This window comes from Aplidium turbinatum, chromosome 3 (genome assembly GCF_918807975.1).
Source record: "Aplidium turbinatum chromosome 3, kaAplTurb1.1, whole genome shotgun sequence".
Lineage (NCBI taxonomy): Eukaryota > Metazoa > Chordata > Ascidiacea > Aplousobranchia > Polyclinidae > Aplidium > Aplidium turbinatum.
The window spans coordinates 6,441,445-6,460,625 of record NC_137474.1 but is presented as its reverse complement, the minus strand read 5'-3'; the positions used below and the strand labels follow the sequence as shown (position 1 = coordinate 6,460,625).

At 36.2% G+C, this 19,181-nt stretch overlaps 1 protein-coding gene across 1 annotated transcript; it reads right to left on the bottom strand.

The window, feature by feature from the left end:
* Nucleotides 1-3,530: 3,530 nt before the first annotated feature.
* Nucleotides 3,531-10,697, bottom strand: LOC145766145 (uncharacterized). The gene is made up of 7 exons (XM_082577802.1): nucleotides 10,574-10,697; nucleotides 9,829-10,010; nucleotides 8,967-9,082; nucleotides 7,892-8,067; nucleotides 6,545-6,758; nucleotides 5,524-5,702; nucleotides 3,531-5,156 (listed from the first exon to the last, which is right to left on the bottom strand). Exons 1-7 carry the CDS (start codon nucleotides 10,695-10,697, stop codon nucleotides 5,053-5,055), a joined length of 1,095 nt encoding a protein of 364 aa, XP_082433928.1. The 3' UTR covers nucleotides 3,531-5,052.
* Between the last annotated feature and the right edge of the window lie 8,484 nt (nucleotides 10,698-19,181).

The following is a 19,181-nucleotide window of genomic DNA, read 5'->3' as shown; positions in this document are numbered from 1 at the left end:
CGGTGGTTGAACATTTACAAAAAGTGAACAGGAAGGCAAGGGATCCAATCTTCATTTCCTCCTTCAGGCATGCCATCAAGTTCTCTGTCAAAGATACAACCGCATACTCTTGGACGTTGCCGAACCGGAGCCCTGTGGAGTGCCGCACCATGGCACTCACCACTCTGCTAGGAAAGCAATTAAATATAAAAAAAATTTGGTGAGACAAATGAATCATTGAACCAATTAGAAAGTTACAGATAAGATAGAGAAAAAACGCAATTAGGCTATTTGTGATAGAAAGTAAAATCAGTGAATGATCCGCCGTAGTCCGCGTAATCTAGTGAGTTAAGGCTAGGAAATACATTTCGATGACGTGGGTTCGATTCCCACTCCTGTCATAATTACCAAACAAAGTTTAAAGTAGGATCAACTCTCTGGCCGAATGCTAGAGTTTTCACAATTGGACGGTAGTCACAGGATATGTTCTGATTGCAATGGTTGGCGGTGTCTTACAGGTCATTGTCATGTCTAAGTGTCTATGCTATGCTATGCAGCCAATTCTTGGGTCTCATTTTCAAGATACGCAAACCTATACCATTTGCATGATCAACAGTAATTGGAATTGCTAGTTGGGCTAAATTTTTGTTTGCACCTATATTTGATTTAGTGTTTGCAAATATAAAGCTTTGTGACTGTAAATGTATGGCCTACCTACTTTGAAGTTTATAGGCTACTAGTTGTATTAGGTGAGTCTTTTACCTGCGAGATAATTATGAAATTATGCACGCCTACAAATAAGGAACTATCCTTTTACCATCCGAAGTTGTCTATAATTTTCCTGGCCAGCAAAATCTATTGTTTTTACGTTGTTTTTTCTCGTGATCTTGTACAGTAGCTTTGAATTAAATTGATGTATTTGTGAAAACAAGATTAGCAATGGCACGATTTCGTTTGGAGAAATATTCCCTTTAAACTTTTCATGCGTTTTACTCATACTTCTAAATCAGGAAATTCAGTATTGTATGACGCAGATATGTTACGTATGTATTACTGATAGCAAGAAACAAAGTTCTGCAAAGTTAGAAAATACCTAAGCACTTTTGTAAAATGACTTTCTAGTTTCTACATTTCTTTAATTATGAAATTATTAGGCTTAATGCAAATACAACGTTTGATGCTTCATTGAGGAAAAACATGTTTTTGGTTATCAACCGTTGCATTCGTTCTTCAAAGCGCTTTATATCAGACTTGATGTCATCTGATTGTGTTTATCGTTCTGGATACTTTCAATTCTTCCCACGTCATTGTAGCCTACTGCATGTAAATTTATAACAGTAGATAGCCTATATTTAGAGAGCTTTTAAACTGACGCCATTCAAAGTGGCTCTCTGTGACCTTTGTGCATTTGCAGTTTGTGTATTATTTCGTTGTTTTGTTTTGGATATGGACAGCTTTGTCTGACGCAAATAAATAATAATAATATGCATTTTGCAATCTAACTCAGCTAGCTTTCCCTACTTTTTAAATCTACACTAACGGTTATTTTACTCTCAATTAATGCTTTGCTGGTGGTATGAATGTGATAACCAGCGGTTACCGTTGCTCAACTGGTGTTTTTGTAAGATTAGAGATAGGTAAACTACGGTCCGTAAGCCTAATTCAATTCCGTTCACTGATCGACACGACCTGCCAAACAATTCTAAACATATTTCAATCAACATAAGCAGACATCCACGGCTTGGAGATATTAGCAGCAAATGTACACTGTACAGTGTACACTGTACAGCCCTTGACGCCAATCAAGCCCGCATGTCAAACTTGTAAAAGACTTTTCCCACCCTTGTTCTACTGCAGATAATGAGCATCAAGAATTTGACGCATCATCATACAGACTTTTATAAAACAACCAATAATCTCAGTAACCTAATTCACTGGATGAGAAAGAAAACAATATATTTTTGATGGTTGTTGGCAACAACTAAGTGGACTTAACCTCAGTGTCACAATCAATGTGCAAGGCCTCGCGTCGGGCTGCTTTGCGTCTTGACAAAATGTGCTGTTTTCATTATGGAATTCTGGTGCGATGTGTTATTATCGGTTATGACCTGAAGTAACCTTTGTATGAGAAATCTGTATTATGTAACGTGTATTCTAGGTCTTTCGATTGCTACGTGCAGTTCTAGAGTCTTCTTTAAACTTGCTTGTTTATGCCGCTCAAGGCTACGTGACCGAACGATCAGTTCGTGTGATGCAACATTACGTAACCTTCTCGATGTTACTAGACCGAACAAACCTTTTATAAATAGTGGTGAAATTTGCGTAATTATTATTGTGTTGATTATTATTGTGGGAGTTGTATTATGATGAGTTGGTTATGAGAGATCATTGCTGTAATAGTAGCAGTTGGTAATAGAAGCAAAGATTATTGTTGATCAAAAGTTGAAGTATTGCATACGAGTAAAGCAAGTTGATGCTAATATAATTTCTGATTGAAATTAGAATCGTATGAGAAGCTGCGAGTGGATTACGTTAAACTTGATCAATAGTCGCAAGCATTGGAATCTATTGCCGTTTACTGTTACTTTGATTAATTGTTGGAAGTGGTGAACCATTCGTTGGAGTCCTTCAAGCGTTTTTATATATCATCTCACCAGTAGAACTATCCGTGAATTTAATTGACTGCTTTTCGGTTATAACCCATTAAACTACGTCATTGAATCTTTCCAAGTCTTTTTCTTGGTAAGAGATAGAAAGAAATCGTGACACTCAGTTATGTTTGTACTTGTATCTACGTCCGCCCAGTTAGCTCAGTGGTTATTGCTTAAGCTCCCGACTCACCAGCGCCGCTGCTTCGGCTCTTGGGGTGTGCGCTTGGAAACGCATTTCAGGACTGCTTTCAATTCAGCGGCACATAGTGGATGCAATACTTTCACGGCAACAACACTTCATCAAAAATCGAAAGTTCTCACTTTGCCAATCTTGATAACCGGCCCTACGTCAAAAGACTCTACAAGTATGCGAAATTACCAGGAATAAGCTATCAAAGGCTTTGTCAATCCGAGGATGAAAATTCAAAATCAATCATCCAAATTACAGTCATATTTTTATTCATCTAGTCTGTTTTCTTTCTACCCTTTGCCTATTTGCCGTTACACACAAAAAGCAAAAATGCGAACGTTTTCGGCTCTACATTTAGCCGTCGTCAAGCATTTATAAAACGGTGGCGTGATTTCGATAATGTGAGATTCAGCCAAGTAACTTTTGAACCTTGAAAAATAACCCTGTTGTTGCTCGAGACGTTGGTTAATAATAAGGAAGGTGACCAGTGGGGCCAACACCGTGTAGTAGCTTGTTTTTCGACATTCACCTTAGCCGGGTGTAATCTAAAGTAATTTACGGTGAACGTTATTTGGAGTTGGTATCTTTTAGCATTGAATACTTTTATAAATTAGCATTTCTTCTTCGAAGAGATTGAAAGTGTAAATATAGCCGCGGCTGACAAGGTACATGTACAGTACGTCATGACTTAGTTCCGTGAAGATAGAAAGCTAAGTAAAAAAGCAGTACATGTTAAGGAAATGTAAAATGATTCAACGTTTTTCAAATATTTATAAAAAGAAACAAAATTACGTTTCAATGTTTCAAAGCAACGTTTTCAAAACATGGTACATAACAAAGAATTCAATCGATCAATCAACGGTGCCTTCAAAGTTTGCAAAAGCAATTGAATTCATCAAAATGTTTCAAAATAACAAAAGTACTCGGATCTCGGATGATTTGCAAACCTTCAGGTACTGGCAATACCACAAGAAGGAAGACTTTAGTTTAAAATTTAAATATAAAAATGCAAACACTCAGTTACGACAAAATACTACAATGACATGTACTGCAGTACTTGCAGTAGCCTACAAAACAATACAAAATAAAAGCTATAAGAGGTATACAGTAACATAAAAAAATGAGAATTTAAATAAATAGTTGAATAGTTCACAACAACAAATTAAGCATCAAATATGATTCACTTGTTGAAAGCCAAGTAATTTCTGTTGAAGAGTTGACTGTTTTGTGAATGTGGTACTGAGGAACAGAGCCCAGACCACATCATCAACGATTGCACCATCTTCAATCCACTCAATCAAGCGGAAGTGTTTTGGATAATGAAACAAAAGACTGGCTACTCTCTGGCAGCTTTCCAAGGTTGTCCGGGAACATCGTAATTCTGAGATGGTAAAAGGATAGACCATCGGCCCTAATAGCTCAAACGAAGAAGTTAGCTGTCAGATACAATTTATGACTAAAGTACCTATATTTAAACGATTTATGTGGCAAGTCAAAACTAGCTTTTTTTATCACGGTTAGGCTTTACAAGATTAAAATTTTCTGATTATTGTGAGTAGGAAGATGATTACAAGCATTAAAACGTAATGCAGGCAATATCATGTACATGAGCTGTCCATTGTGAAAAGAAAAACAACTACAGACTGGTGTCACGGACCAGTAGGCCATGTAGGCTACCAATCTATCACGCACGAAAATCCAATAAACAAAACCAAAAACATCGATGGAAACAACCGGTAACCATCATGTTAAAACAATATCAAAAAAAAACTTTTCAGATTTTCAGAAGCCCTTTTTTAATGTTTGCAGAGATTCCTAAATGGGCGTCACGTGACACTGATGCCTTATTGATATCAGAATGACATTGGAAGGTAATATTTATTTTTCAAGCACGTTGATTTAACGTCGGAGCAGTCGGTTTAATGCAACTTTGCTTCTGCAACTGGTGACACAAAAGTATTTTTTGACGAGTTATTGTTCAACAAATTGTCACGTCATACTGCCACAAAGCGTATAAACTCCAGCAATTTCAAACCCTTTTGCTGAGAGATACAACGTTATATAATTTGAAGCAGTTAAGACGGTAGTTTTAAACAGTTTGGCAACTTTAATAAATAAATTAGTAAATGCAATTACGAACTATGTCACACGTAGGTCGTAGGTTGCTAATTAAACAGTGTCAGAAAAAAAGAAATAATAAAATAGGAAATTGAAAAATATTGCATCTCGGATCTAATTGTCTTCTACAGACAAATAGACGGAGTCTTGTAATTTAGCAGGAAAACTTTTTTGCAACTGTGCCCCCATTGTTGTAGATGGTGACTGGGTCGTTCCACCTGAAACATGGAAGAAAGAAACTTATTCGGAGAATAATATCAAATAAAACTATGAAACCTAAATCTGATTTAAAATAAACAACGACTCAAATTTTGCAAAATTAATCTTCCATTTGAATAATGAACGCTTGGTTGCAAAATGCCAAAGATGCTTCCTGGCACAGAATTGAGTGCACGACCATATTTGGTCAACTGTCAGATATGATAAATTGAAATCCAATTGTTTTTACGCAAACCAAACGAAATCAAACTATTAATAAATAAAAACTTAATTGCCTGAGAGAGAAACGGTCATTTAAGGAATGAAGCAATCATAGCTACAAAAAAAAATTCCGAAAGATGGAAAATAAAAACCTGAGCTGTGTACCTTCTACAAAAGAGGTTTCGTATATTCCGTTGGCTGCTGGCTTAAGCACTTCTGGGAGGATAGAGAAGGATTTGTTTTGTAACTCTCCTGAACCTCTGCGTTCATAATTGACCTCTTGCCCTCTAGCACGGGACACAGTGTTTATCACCCCATGTCCTTTGGTGGAGTAGGTTGCAGTTCTGAAAAAGATTTCAATTTATATGACAACCATATTCTTAGCTCCGATTTGCAGGATTCTGTCAATGTTTTCGTTTATCAGACGAGTTGAACTGTTTTATTTGCATCAACACGACAGACCAAATATCGTTGCAAACTTTAAAACAGAGTATTAGAGTTGACCTATTCCGAATTGTATAGCTTGGTAGCCTGTAGGCTATGCTTGTTCAAACTACAATAAAAAGCATCACGCTTCATATTAACCGCTGTTGTTCATTCAACATAACCTTGCGTGACACTGCGCTTTTTATCATGTGACATTTCACGTGAAATCAACCACGTCACTGTGGCATTAACCATTGCTTGTCGTCTAATTGCATGACTAAATTACAATATTATATTTTTATTTGAAAATGTTATTAAGTTGAATATCGGTCAAGTACCGGAGTCATCACTACAGTTTTGTGATGACTCGCACATCCAACAAAATTCAAACCACAAGCTTTGACCGCAAAAGAGAAAGTTTAAGATTAAATTTCAGTAGAAATCAGGTAAATTTCAGTAGAAATCAGGGGTGTCAACAGACCGGTATGTCAGGGGGTCAATGATTTATAGAAAGGGAAACAGCAAAATTTAGAAAATGTAACAAGCACTAAGTAAAAATACACGTTTAGTGTCATCAAAATGATTTTCGTAATGAGGATGGGGCAAAAATGAAAAAAAGTTTTGCCCATAGTCTAGAGATAGCTAAGATCCTACTTGAAATAAATGTAAACCTGGCGCCGATTTTAACTCATGAGTCATGACTGTTAAAATTTGTCTTGGCCTCAAAAATGAATACTTCATAGCATTACCGATCACTTACCGCTTGAAATGTTTGCTGTTCTTAGATGTGACGATTACAAACGCAACTGCAACAATAGTGACGCAAACAATAGCCACAGACCCCAGAACTGCCGCAAGAATCACGGTGTCAAACTCTTGCGTCGACGGCACAGGATCAGGAGTTAACGTTGATGAGCTTGAATTGTCATTTGACGGAAGAGGTAGAAATGTACTTGAGTCTTCCGGTGCATTTTCTAAAAACAACTTCTTTTTAACTTGTAATGTTTTTTATTTTATTGTGTATTTTTGCACAGCAGATAAGCCATAGACGTAAAACGATGCAATCGTACGAAAATGTTAAACCACGCCTGCACAACATACGGCCTCGAGACACAGGTGGCCAGAAAATTTTTTTGATGAGGTCCATGAGATGATTCAAATATATTTTACAATTACATTCTGTAATAACAACTTTGGCTTATTAATTCGATTTTAAACAAGTACCGATTGATTTTTTGCATAAAGCAACGAATTTGTGTTGTACGCTCTATCGGCGGTCACTTTTAGGACAATGGGTTTCATTTTTTTTTTCTATCTGAATAATATCTGTTATCCGATAGTCACTTTAAACGAGACAACGTTTGTATGGGGCCTACGAAATACATCTTGTTGTATTCCTTGTACCATTTGAAGTTGTGCACCTTGTATAAGGCAACCTTCGACGACAACCAGTAAATTCTTTGATGTCGCTTACAAACATATACAATTATGCATACGCAAGCAAAAACATGTTCACATTTTTTTTGTGTGGTGTATTCCAACAATTTCTAACCGGTGTTCCCCAAACCAGTTTTTTCATCTGGTTAAAGCTTTACTGATCAACAATAAAACCACAGAAGCTTGCAAATTTGCTGTTTTCAGTTCAATAATTCTGTTAAAACTTTCGCTCAATTATAGTTTGGTAGTTAAGCGTACAGCTTATTAGCATAAGAGGCATACAAAGTTGTTTTTTATTTATTTTTTATTTTTAGCAAATCAACAAAAGAGAAACCATGTCATTGTACTGATCAACATACACAGTACCGAGAGCTGAGCTTGTTACGTCATTATTTTACAATGCCCACATCTTTCATGGGGAAACTACCTCCCATATGTAAACGTTTTTGACAAAAAAAACTTTTACAACGTAATTGCAACGCAATAGTTAATTAGTGTTTTTGTACGCAAAGAAAATAGAAACACGCGATGTGACTCGTAGCATAATCGTGTTCACAAAGCTAATCAACAAGCTACATTTTGACTCCCTAGAAGGTACAATAACATTTTACAACATGCAGAAAAAGTCAAAATTTAAATAGTGAAATTATTGATATTTAAAATTACTTACTAGTTTCATTGGGGGTCTTGAAAGAAGGCATAGAAAACGTTTCTTTCTCTACTTGAGAAGTTGTTGTTGAAGCTCTTGCAGGTATTGTTGAGTGGATTTCGGTTGTTGTTGATTGGGTTGAACGGGTTGCGGTTGTACTTACAATTACCGTTCGAGTCCGAGGTGAAGTAGTTGAACTGCAATGTATTTTGATATAAAACAATAAAATAAATCACAAAAATAGCCGAGTAACCAAGAGTTGGACAAAACCAAACAGAATCTATTGATCTTTTGCCACAATGAAGTCGCAAATGCTTTAATCTTCACAAAATTTGTGAGAAAAGTTTGTTTTTATAAAGAGGAGCACCCCTTGTCCTTTACAGTTATTTCTGACAAAAAAGTGTCACAAAACCACAACACGATAGAAATGATTAAGAAATCGTAAAAATAGCAAACACAGCGTTTGTCGAAAAAGAAAGATCGTTTAAGAAAACGCAAATGGAAACTCTACAAAATTCTGGCTTTATGGCAAGCTCTTCATTTCATGTGAATCTTTTAAATAAGTTTCAGCGACAACGGTACACTGAATGATAGCTTTCATTTATGTCACATGCTGCTGACTAGTCAGATTTCATCATTAAATCATTATTTTGTTGGCAGAAAAGGTTAATCATTCGTTTAAGTATCCTACTTATCCTCAACTACCTGCTTATACCAATCAATTAAGTATTTTTAAACTCGGACAATTGGCTACCCTTTTGGCAGTTGAAACGGTCCATTTCCAGTTCATAGAACTATTTGATCGAAAATTAATAACAAATTAGCCATAAACACAGGAAATATCATTAACTGCACCAGGAACTGCACCTATATGAAACTATATTCTCCTATCCAGTGACGTAAGGTTTGTCTCTGGGATAAGCATAAATTTACTTGAAAGAACCTTTTGGGTTAAATGTGATGCAAGTGGGTATTTTTAGGCTAAAAATAAACAAAAAGGGAACCCTGTTTTACGTGTGATTTTTTTCAGAAAAGTTTCCTCTATTTTTGTTAAATTTGCTCATCTGCTACAATCAAGTTAGCTTTAAAAACAAACCTTTTAACTTCATTTGCACAGTTGTTAAGCCTAGAACAACTGGAGTTTCTGTACTGAGAAAATACTCCCAAGTCACCGGCACACCGGTCAGATCGGATGCTGACGACAGTATCTCGCTGCAATTATAAAAATTAAATCATATTACAAAAGACACGTTACAGGGGGCATGACACTCAAACTTGAATGTCATCTGCATAGCCGGATAGTGGCACCTGCCAATCTACAAACCAAAGAAAGCGGGCAGCTATGACTCAGCAAAACATTTGACAATTTGCTTGAACATGAACAGTGAACACGAGGCCAATCTTCTTCATTTTTTCGCCTACTTAATCTAATTCGTAACTACCAATTAACAAGCCTTCATAAGACAGAAAAGGTGATCCATTTGTTGAATCTTCATGTAAATTTTATCAATTCTATCCGTTTACGTGTATTTCCACAATAATTTAGCGTACATTAGGGGCGGATTTAAAAAGCTGCCTTAGGGATGCGATGTATACAAAACACAATGATGTGCAGGTCTATATTAATCCGACCTTGCAAAATACACTACGAATACAGTTACTTTTCTGTATTTTAAAGGAGCGATTGCCTCAACAACTCATCTGCAACCTACTGTAGATCCGACACTGGCTTATATACGTTTGAACTTTGGTGTAAGTTTGTAGGGCGTTTGGATGCTTATAACATGTATTGAAGCTAGCAGTTTTGCAACTTTTTCTAAGGCTACACAATTTGGCTACAAGCTTGACCACACAATGTTGTTACTGTTTTTGGCAATAGCGGTAGTATGCAAATTGCAAAGCCTACTTCTTTTTTGGTGCAAAAACATTTGACCGACATAGAATGGTTTGGAACATACCAGATAACATGATCGGGATTCCAATTGCATTCCAAACCCACAAATTGCATCACACTCTTCAATGCTTCCCCATTCGCTCCATTGCCCGACACAACGGTCGCATCCATTTATTTGGCTCCTAAAACAAGGATAGGGTACAACAGCAGTTCTGTTGTTGGTGTAGATAAGACAGTTGCTGATTCCTGCAAGCACATTATTTCCACATTCACCAGTGCAGACTGGAGCTGAAGTCCAACTTCCCCATTGAGAAACCAAAGCGTTGCGATCAGCATCGCATGGGCAAATTATTTCACTTTGGCTAAATACGCATGGCAACATGCCAAACATCAGCGTTGGGAGCAAGACTAAAAATGTCTTCTCGTAAAGTGACATAACGAATTAACAAGTAACAATGTTTCTTTGACCTAAAAATGTTAAATTAATTTCTCTGTAAAAAAGAGAAACACACAACTTTAACTATTCTGTAGCCTTAGCAACTGTTTTCCTTCATTTATTTGAAAATTCATAATTGCATTACAGCCACCTACATTTTAACCAGGCTCATCAAGAGAATGTTTGGGCCCGGTACCCAGAGGTGGGCAAAAAGTAGCGCATCTTCCGCTACCGCTACTTTGGAAAAAAAAGTAGCGCCGCTACTACAGACGTTACTCCAACTAAAAAGTAGCGCCACTACCGCTACTTTCACCAAAAAAGTAGCGGCGCTACAAAAGTAGCGGTGCTACAAAAGTAGCGCGCTATTGCCCACCTCTGCCGGTACCAATGAGATCTCCGAGCCGTTCAGAGCAGCACAACCAGACACGTCCAACAAAAGCAGAACACTTCTTGATAAAGGAAAATTGAACAAATACCAGTAAATTCTTCAACGACATAGTTTCGATGTAAACGTACTATAATAGCACAAGAATAATTTTATTTCATTTAAGTTCCCGCTCCCTTAAAAGGTTCCGACTTCCAAAAATCATTCCATACTCGGTTTATAACAGGGATTGGTCTATAAGCACACCTAGACATTTTTCTGCCATCGCTACTGACTCCTACACTACTTTGCAAAGACATTCGGATGATGCTTTCTGTATTATTTCTTTTTGGGGCTTTCTGCCCAGCAGTGTTGATTACTTGGGATTACTGAGAAATCATGAAACCAAATAAGCTAACACCTGATACTAATTATATAGCCTAGTATTTGTTTTATCATTACTACAACTGAGTAGTAATGTTATCACTACTACAACATTGCTGCAACTAGAAATTAGTATCTGATAGCTTGAAGAAAATCTGATGGGAGGCTGGGGAAAGAGATACATGTATAGGCTATCTCGTCTCGCCTTAAAAATGCCCCTTTTTGCGGTTGGTATTCAAAATCAAAAGTAACCATGTGACTAAAAGGCCCATTTATGGTAGCTAGGTTTACTCCTTTACACAAACCAGATGTCAGCATGCTATCAATCTTTGTATTTGGTACATTACGACTCAGCTCTTCGGAGTTGAGTATCCGCTTTCTTTTTACTTTTTATGCTTGGTTGTAATACGGACCATCTTGAGTCTGATGCAAATAAATAAATGTAGAACGGAAGAAATATTCCATTACTGTCACATATTTTTCATACTTACTGCAGTTTAGCAGATATTGTTGTCAACTTTTCATAGTAGGCTACATGCAGTGTTTAGTAAAAGCTGGAGACACTTGTAACATATAGACAGTGACACCTTTTTTGTTGACTAAACAGGATTGTCACTTTAACTTCGTGATTTTTCACCACTAGCAGAGAAAACAACTTACAAATCCAAGAGCCTAGTTTAAGCGTTTACAGTTGTGAGTATGGGTTATGAAATGGACAATTGTTGGTAGCCAATAGAATAAAGCGGAAGATTTTGGGAGGGTAACGTCTAAGTAAAAGATTAAAAAGAGTATTAAACTGAAATGGAATATTTTAAATGGCTTGGATAACAAAACTGTTTGGTTCCATTTCACGGCATATCCTGCTTAGTTATGCCACTTCTAACAACAGAGAGCTGAGGAACACGGGTAAAGTGGAAAGCGTTGTAGTCAGGTGACTTTTTTTAAATCTAAATTGTGCTCCTCAATGACTGCCGAGAAAAAATAAAAGACGTTGCCTTTAAGAAATCTTTGATGTGACGTTGGATTATGATACAAATACTTGCCAAAAAAGAAGCGAAACTCAACCTATTGAAGTAAAAAGCCGTTGCTCAAGAACAATTTGATCAGAATAATTCAGCAGCAAAGACTAACAAAGTTTTAACAACTGCATTTGCATCTCTTTTTTGTATTTGCATCATTCATGATATCCACCACTCAAGCAGACATAAAAGAATAAAAAACTAATTTAATTACTTGCTTTGCAAATTTGTAGCATAACCATGAATAAGAACTGACTGAAGAACTTCTCTCAGCAATTTTGAAATATCCTACCTTTTATTAGCACTACAGGATAAAGTTTGCTGCCCCAAATTGCGTTGTGCAATAGCAATGGGGTTAAACCCTTATATACAGAACTATTCACTTTTACTCAGTGATTTTTCGCCAATAGAAAAACATGAGGCTATTTGTGATGCAGAGATTCCAATACGTTTGTACCTGCTTGGTTTATCCTGCTGTTTTATTTTGTTTAGGCTACACAACGTGCTGTTCCGATCTCATTTTACAACAAAGGCGTAATCTGACGAATCAGGCATAAACGTTACTCAAAACAAACGCTAGCAATAAAAAATGTAATTTTTGAAGGACTGCTAACCGTGATAAGTATTTCAACAACCCCTGAGCTAAAACTCGCTCTCACTCTCAACTACAAGTCTCACTTGCATGCATAACTGCAAACTAAAATAGTGATCAGCAGGTTTTTAAAAGCGTGAGGTTTCGCTTGATTAAAATCGTGCAGCAAATGCTTGCCCTTCGCGTAACTTCCGTTAGCAGTGACGTCAAATTTGACTATATTAAAAAGAACATTGAGTATAATTAAGAAAACCCAATTCGTAATTGAAAAACGTTGGCAAAGTTGTTGCTAGTTCTAATTTCGGGCTGTTGATGAACAATCGAAGTCACTTCACGAAGTAATTTTTATGATTTGGACTTGGTTTCCGGCTCTCGTTTCCTTGTTTGTTTGTGTCAGGAATGTACCCAGCAGTTGTTATATCCACACTTATGCCGATTATTGGGGATAAGATAGCTTATTAAGCGAACCGGAAAGTCGAGAAAGTCAACCTTTGAGTCCACGTTCAAGCAAATCACTTCAATGACGCTTGTACGTGCTTCCGGCAGGTGTCGAACCGATATCCCATTGAGCGTCTTCCAATTGCTCTCACTACTTCACCATGCGGCCAACGGATTTTGTTGGCATGACGACATTTAAACATCGTTTAAATGTCGTCAGCCAACAAAATCCGTTGTTTTTACATTGATTCAACATCTGCAGACGTTAAATCAATGCAAAAATAACGGATTTTGCTAACCGGGATAGTGGTTTGTTATGGCACTTTCACACGTGAAGTTCGTTGTCTACAAGCCCGTTTTTAAAAAGTGTTTCAACATTCTTGAACTGTGTTGTAAGTTGTAACCACCTGGTAGCGCAGTCCACGGACAGTTTAAACCCAACTGATCAACAGGTTGCCAACTTTTTGGCAATTTGGACAAAGTTCTATTGTAGCTGATCCATTCTTTTTTGTTATATGACACAACACTTTTGGAAGGGTTACTCGTGCCATCCCATTGTGCTAAATTGATAACCGAGAGAAATTGGTCGTATTGGTATTATTATTACGTGGAAGAGAGGTGGTATAAAAAAAAACAAGGAAATTTCATCATATTATACTTGAACAATCTCAGAAAATTTGTTTAATGAGTCTCATTAAAATATATAAAAAGACAGTAAACTTTTTTTGTTGGCACACTGCTTTTAAAATAGAAGATAGTATTTAAATTTATAATGATCCAGTAACTCTCATGGATGTTTATATTCAAGATTTGGCAAGATATTGTGGTTTTTCGAGACTTAATGTGAAAGCACATAGTGGCACAAATACGCTAATTAGCCTACAGTATAAAAAGACATGGAAAATATCCAAAATTGCTATAAAAGAGTTTCAAATGTATTAATAATTATTTTAAAATTGCGTTGTATATTTTAACGTAGTCTATTACGCTGTTCTCAGAACCAGCGCGACGCAATAGACTACGGACAATTATTTCAATTCAACTGTATATGAACGCAATGGTCTAGCCGTCTAGCGTCTTGTTTGATACAAGTCTTTTAGGTTTTAGTCGCCTGTCAGCCGCATTCCTTGCGTATTGCAGCCAACTTTGATCTGGCAGACACGCAACTTTGTCTACTCAAAGCACAATCAAGTTAAACAGTCATTGGCTTAAAAGTTGCAAAACAACCACAACAGTTGTGAAAAACTTCCGAATCCATGTCGGAAGGTCCGGGCACAAAACCAAAAGTTTCATGTGGACTCAGGAGCTGTGGATGTGGATTTGTTGCATCTTTTTCTTTCAGTTTTATATGTATATATTTGTTGTGCTTAGGCCAAATATACAATGTTGGTTGTCACATACCCCGTTTTTGGTCGATTACTTTTTTGTTAACTTTTGCAGCCTGAATTGTGTCTTGCTGCTCACTTTCTTTGTTTAAATTTTGTCGTCTGGTTTGTGTCTTGGGCAATCGGCAACGCTTGAAGTGCATTCAGAATGAAAGAAATATTTCAAACATCCGTTTTCAGGTGACTTTAAGCAGTGAAATTGCTTCGATTTATAGTAACAATAATCAGTTTTATTTTGCGCCCATTGCGAAAACATACGACAACGTAGCCTACAGGAAATTTCGATCAAAGATGCGACACAATAGATCGTTGGACACCGCAAAGGGACATGTAGTCATCTAGTTATCTGCTTTCATCATTTTGACATAACATGAAGTTTCTTGCCGAGGACACTGCCACTTGTTCTGGAGCGGTGTCAAACCAACGTCCTTTCGAACGTCACGCAGACGTTTTCACCACTCAACTCCTCAAAGCAATTGTTTGAAGTATTAAATGACATTTAACATGTAATATATACTTTTTGCATATATCTACGGTACGTAAATGTAAAATAACTGTAAAACATTTCTTTTTCGAATAGCCTACACTGGTTTCATTGTTAAGCTGTAGGCTACAAGACAATGGGTTTGCAGAATACGATTATCACAAAACCTCTTTTTTTCATTCATTTACATAAATGTTCAGAAATGTTTTTACTGTGGTATCTTGCACCTAACTTTTTCAAATTATCTTTAATGTTTAACTCGGGGTTTTAACAAAACAAATTCGCAATGGAAATACAGTAGTTTGTCATTGATTACAAACCTTCACACCTTATGTGTAATATTATGTGGTTAAAGCTTGTTTAGATTATTATCGTACAAGACAGCCGAAAATAGCTCAAATCTCTATAAGATACTCCCAAAGCAAGCAGAGGTTGACACGTAGAAACGATTATGTAAACAATCTTAAGTAAACAAGGATTGTTTTCTCATCTATTATAAGCTTACAATAATTAGTGTTTAATGTTGTATTTTTTGTTAGGCTATTTTTAAGCAGCCAAGAGAAATTCCTGTGACAAATTAAAAAAAATCCTTTGAAAATCCAGTTGCCATTTTTCACAAAGTTGCAAGTGATAAAAAGGGTTATGGTAGAAAAACGTTTGGGGCCATTTCTTTGAAACATGGCCACAACTTTCCTGTGCGTTAATGCCGTTGCTTTACAGGAGCAAAGTAGCTGTAGGCTTCTGAGTCATACAGCGATTACGGTACTGTGATCTCCATAACGAACAAGAACATGTCTGTTGCAGAAAACGCTGTCTGTTGTGGCAGCAAGTATTTGCGACAACATTATTGTGCAATATTAAAAAGAATGTAAATCTAACTGGCTGAAACAACCTACAAACACTAGGTTGTTACAACAACTGTGTCAAAATCTTCCAAGAAACATCAAGACAATGCATTCCAGGATGGACCTATCCCTCTCAGAACATGTTTCACTAATAAAGGTACAACTGCAACTGTAACACAAACAAATTTCTAGCCCTTTTTCCCAGTAGCCTACATGTCACATTTTTCTTGTACAAGCTTTCAATAACCATATTATAAAATACGTTTTTTAACAAATCTTATGAAATGACGCGTTAGAAAGATTTGAGATATGGTAACTTAATCCATGTTTTGTAATCATTTCAATGTGTGGAACTTATATATATAGATTTTTGAAAAGCTGCAGCACCTTTGGTGCATACACATGACTCAGTGTGTATGCGTTAAATATACTGGTAAAGTTAACTGGACTTGAACCATATCAATTTTATCACATCAACCACCAGATGAACGCTTTCGAATGTCATAGTGTTTATTATCCTTTGTTTTGTACACACTTTTCAGCTGCAATTGCAAAGGTTATGATCGCTTTTCCCCATCCGCGGGCTGTATGTCAAAAAGGTCTTTATTGTATCATAAATCCTGCGTAATCATACGACGAAGTCTGTAATCTGTTGCTAATCAAGGCAACGGTAAGAAATTGTGGTGTTTAGAAAGCGCAAATAATCTCGCTCTCAAGACCGGTTGACATTCTGCTGACAAAACAGTTACCTCAGCAAGTTGGTAAATAAGAGATTATTACGAGTTGAGTACGCAAATTTGACATTTGTGGTAATTTCCATGTACTTTTTTATGCAAAGGTTAACCTGGTTGAAAATTTAGCTTTAGAGTATGATCTTTATCAGTATTGTTGATGACATTAATCGGATAAAGCTTTGAGTAATTAATATTGTGTGTTACTGGTACTCATACAGTTAGTATTTATGCCAAAATGTTGTTGCGTCACAGAATTAGGCTACTTAAAACTTGTTGTATGTAAAGGTTACGCGGAGGAGCCTCCCAGTTGATGCATTTTGTTTACAAGAAGAAATTGTGTGCGTTTATCTGCAAACAACTTTACTTTTTTTAGAAAGTTTTGGTTAGTAGGAATATTGCTATAAGTCAACACGTCATTTGGCTTTGATGTAAATAGTGTTTCCAAAATAAACATTGGATTGAAAAGCATAACATCCCTTCTTTAAACAACCGTAACATATGTGACGAAAACTTTTTTTTTAGAAAAGAAATGTCAACTGAACGATAAACTTGTTGTGTTTTACTCTAAGCCACTTCCATGCAGAGAGTACGTCAAATCTTCCACACAATCTTCTCGCCATAATCCTGGGCGTAACGGTGGTTTTTGTGACCAAAATGTTTTTATTAAAAGTTCCTTGAGGCCTAAAACATGAAAGTACCTTGCAAAAGATTAATGGTAATGACGTGATATATCTGTAATTGCGTTGTTGTGGACAAGCGCAACTTTCAAAGAATAGCAATGTCCCGTAACGAGTTGAGTCGTGGAGTTGGAGAAATTTAGCCTGTCCGGAGTTGGCCGTTTTTTAGGACTCTAGCTTGATACAAAACGATGAACAATAAATTTTTTGTTTGCAGTTTTTTTTCACGATAATATTTCCTGTGCTCCATATTGCACTCTAAAACTTTACCAGAAAATAAAAGTGTTTGTTCCTGTTAATTTTTGTGAAAGTGTTTCAATTTCAAACACAACTTAAAGTGGAATTAAATATTTAAAAATAAAAAAGGGAAAAATAAAAAAATCTGTCAACCTTCCCAAATCTGGCAACACTGAACCGGAGTCAGCCAGTTAGAGAGTCGAAATCGTATATTTTTCCCCCACTTGCAGCTCTGGTCAGATCGTTATAAATTTTTCAAGGCGTTTATCCTTATCAGTAACTTGCAATCTATGACCACATTCTATTTCATTGCTGTTTGTCTGCGCAGAGTTGCACTTGCGTTATGTTCCGACCGCATTGCAGAACACACCGCAAAGCAGTCAGCTTTGGCGGCAATTTGTGTGTTTGTGGTTTCTTGTGTATATGCTGTAGTTTTGGAAAGGGTTTGGTTTCTTAATTAATTTTTGGATCATGTTTCCGTAAATGAGGTGTATTGCAATAACTTGTTTATAAACAAAAATGCAAAATTAATGATGCCCTATTATATCAGCTTTTCAAACAAAATCAACCTTATTTTAAAAATCAGTAAAGCGATAAAACCTAGAAACGCCATTTAACATAGTACAGCAATGCGAAAATAAACTATAAACTGCGAACATTTCTAACGTGCGCAGTTTATAAGTTTTTTTTTATTTTTTTTTTTTATAAGTTTATAAGTTAGTGCATTTTCACTTTGTATTTTCCTTATTTTCAATAAAAGCCCACCAGTTTTAACAACTAAAAAAAATTCTTTTTTGCTGTTGAATGGTTTATTATTTTATCACTTGTTTGTGTTGTTGATATAGTCTTCGTTATATGTTATGGAGCCGTTTTAGGCCATCTGCGATTTAAAAACAAAAATCAATAATTTGCTTCATCAACAAAAACAAACGTGCCTACATCAATTTATCAACTTTTTGACAGTTTTTTTTCACTTCTTTTTTTGTAATTCCGTATGAAACCTTTTGCATAATGATCATAGCTCAACTAAAACTATAAGGCCCAAAAAATATTTCCTGTATCCTGAATTTCTCCAGGTACATGAAGATTTCTATTAAATAAACGGAAGGCATATGGAAAACATTTTCTGCATATCACTAAACGTCTTCTCAAAACAAAGCCTCCCACTAAGGGATTGAACTCACTTCCTTTCGATCCCCGGGCTGATGCTTGTACCACGTTACTGACATTGCAAAAATTAACTCTCTTAAATCTGTATTTATAACACCACTGTATAGCTAGTGAGTTGGATCTATAATCCTTTGATTTGGCACCTATCCTAAGACGCCGAAAAGCAAAAGCAGATGAAAAATGAGAGTTTACTCACAGATCAAACATTGCTATTAATCACCATGTTGGCATTTAAAGAATAAAATTTTTGCCCCGGCAGCAAAATATTAATATAGGCATCAATATCTTCATGGTGACCTTGTTAGCGCTTATTAACCTTTCGCGCTGAAGCTTGACAGTGACGTCATGACACTGCATCCCATAATGCACCGTAAGTCGATTGAAGAAAGGGAAGTTCTACAGACGTAAAGCAATTTCAAACAAATTATATATGAAGCCATTACTACAAAACGAAGTTCAAAGACTCTTTCATTTCTTTTGTGAAACATATTTCAACTAGAAGAATCTTGAAAAAAAAAAAAGCTTTACAAAAAAAGTTTCTTCAATGACCTTTAACAAAGAGTTGTTAGCAAATTTTAATAATGTAATGTGACAAATAAATAAAATCAGCCATGTTCGGAAACTATTTGAATAAACTACTGAAGAACCCGCT

Coding starts and splice junctions, on each gene's coding strand:
- LOC145766145 (XM_082577802.1), bottom strand. CDS start 10,697: ATGTCGTTGAAGAATTTACTGGTATTTGTTCAATTTTCCTTTATCAAG. Junction 10,011..10,573: donor TCTCATTGGTACCGGCAGAG/GTGGGCAATAGC, acceptor ATGTGCTTGCAG/GAATCAGCAACTGTCTTATC. Junction 6,759..7,891: donor CAAGACCCCCAATGAAACTA/GTAAGTAATTTT, acceptor AGTTGTTTTTAG/AAAATGCACCGGAAGACTCA.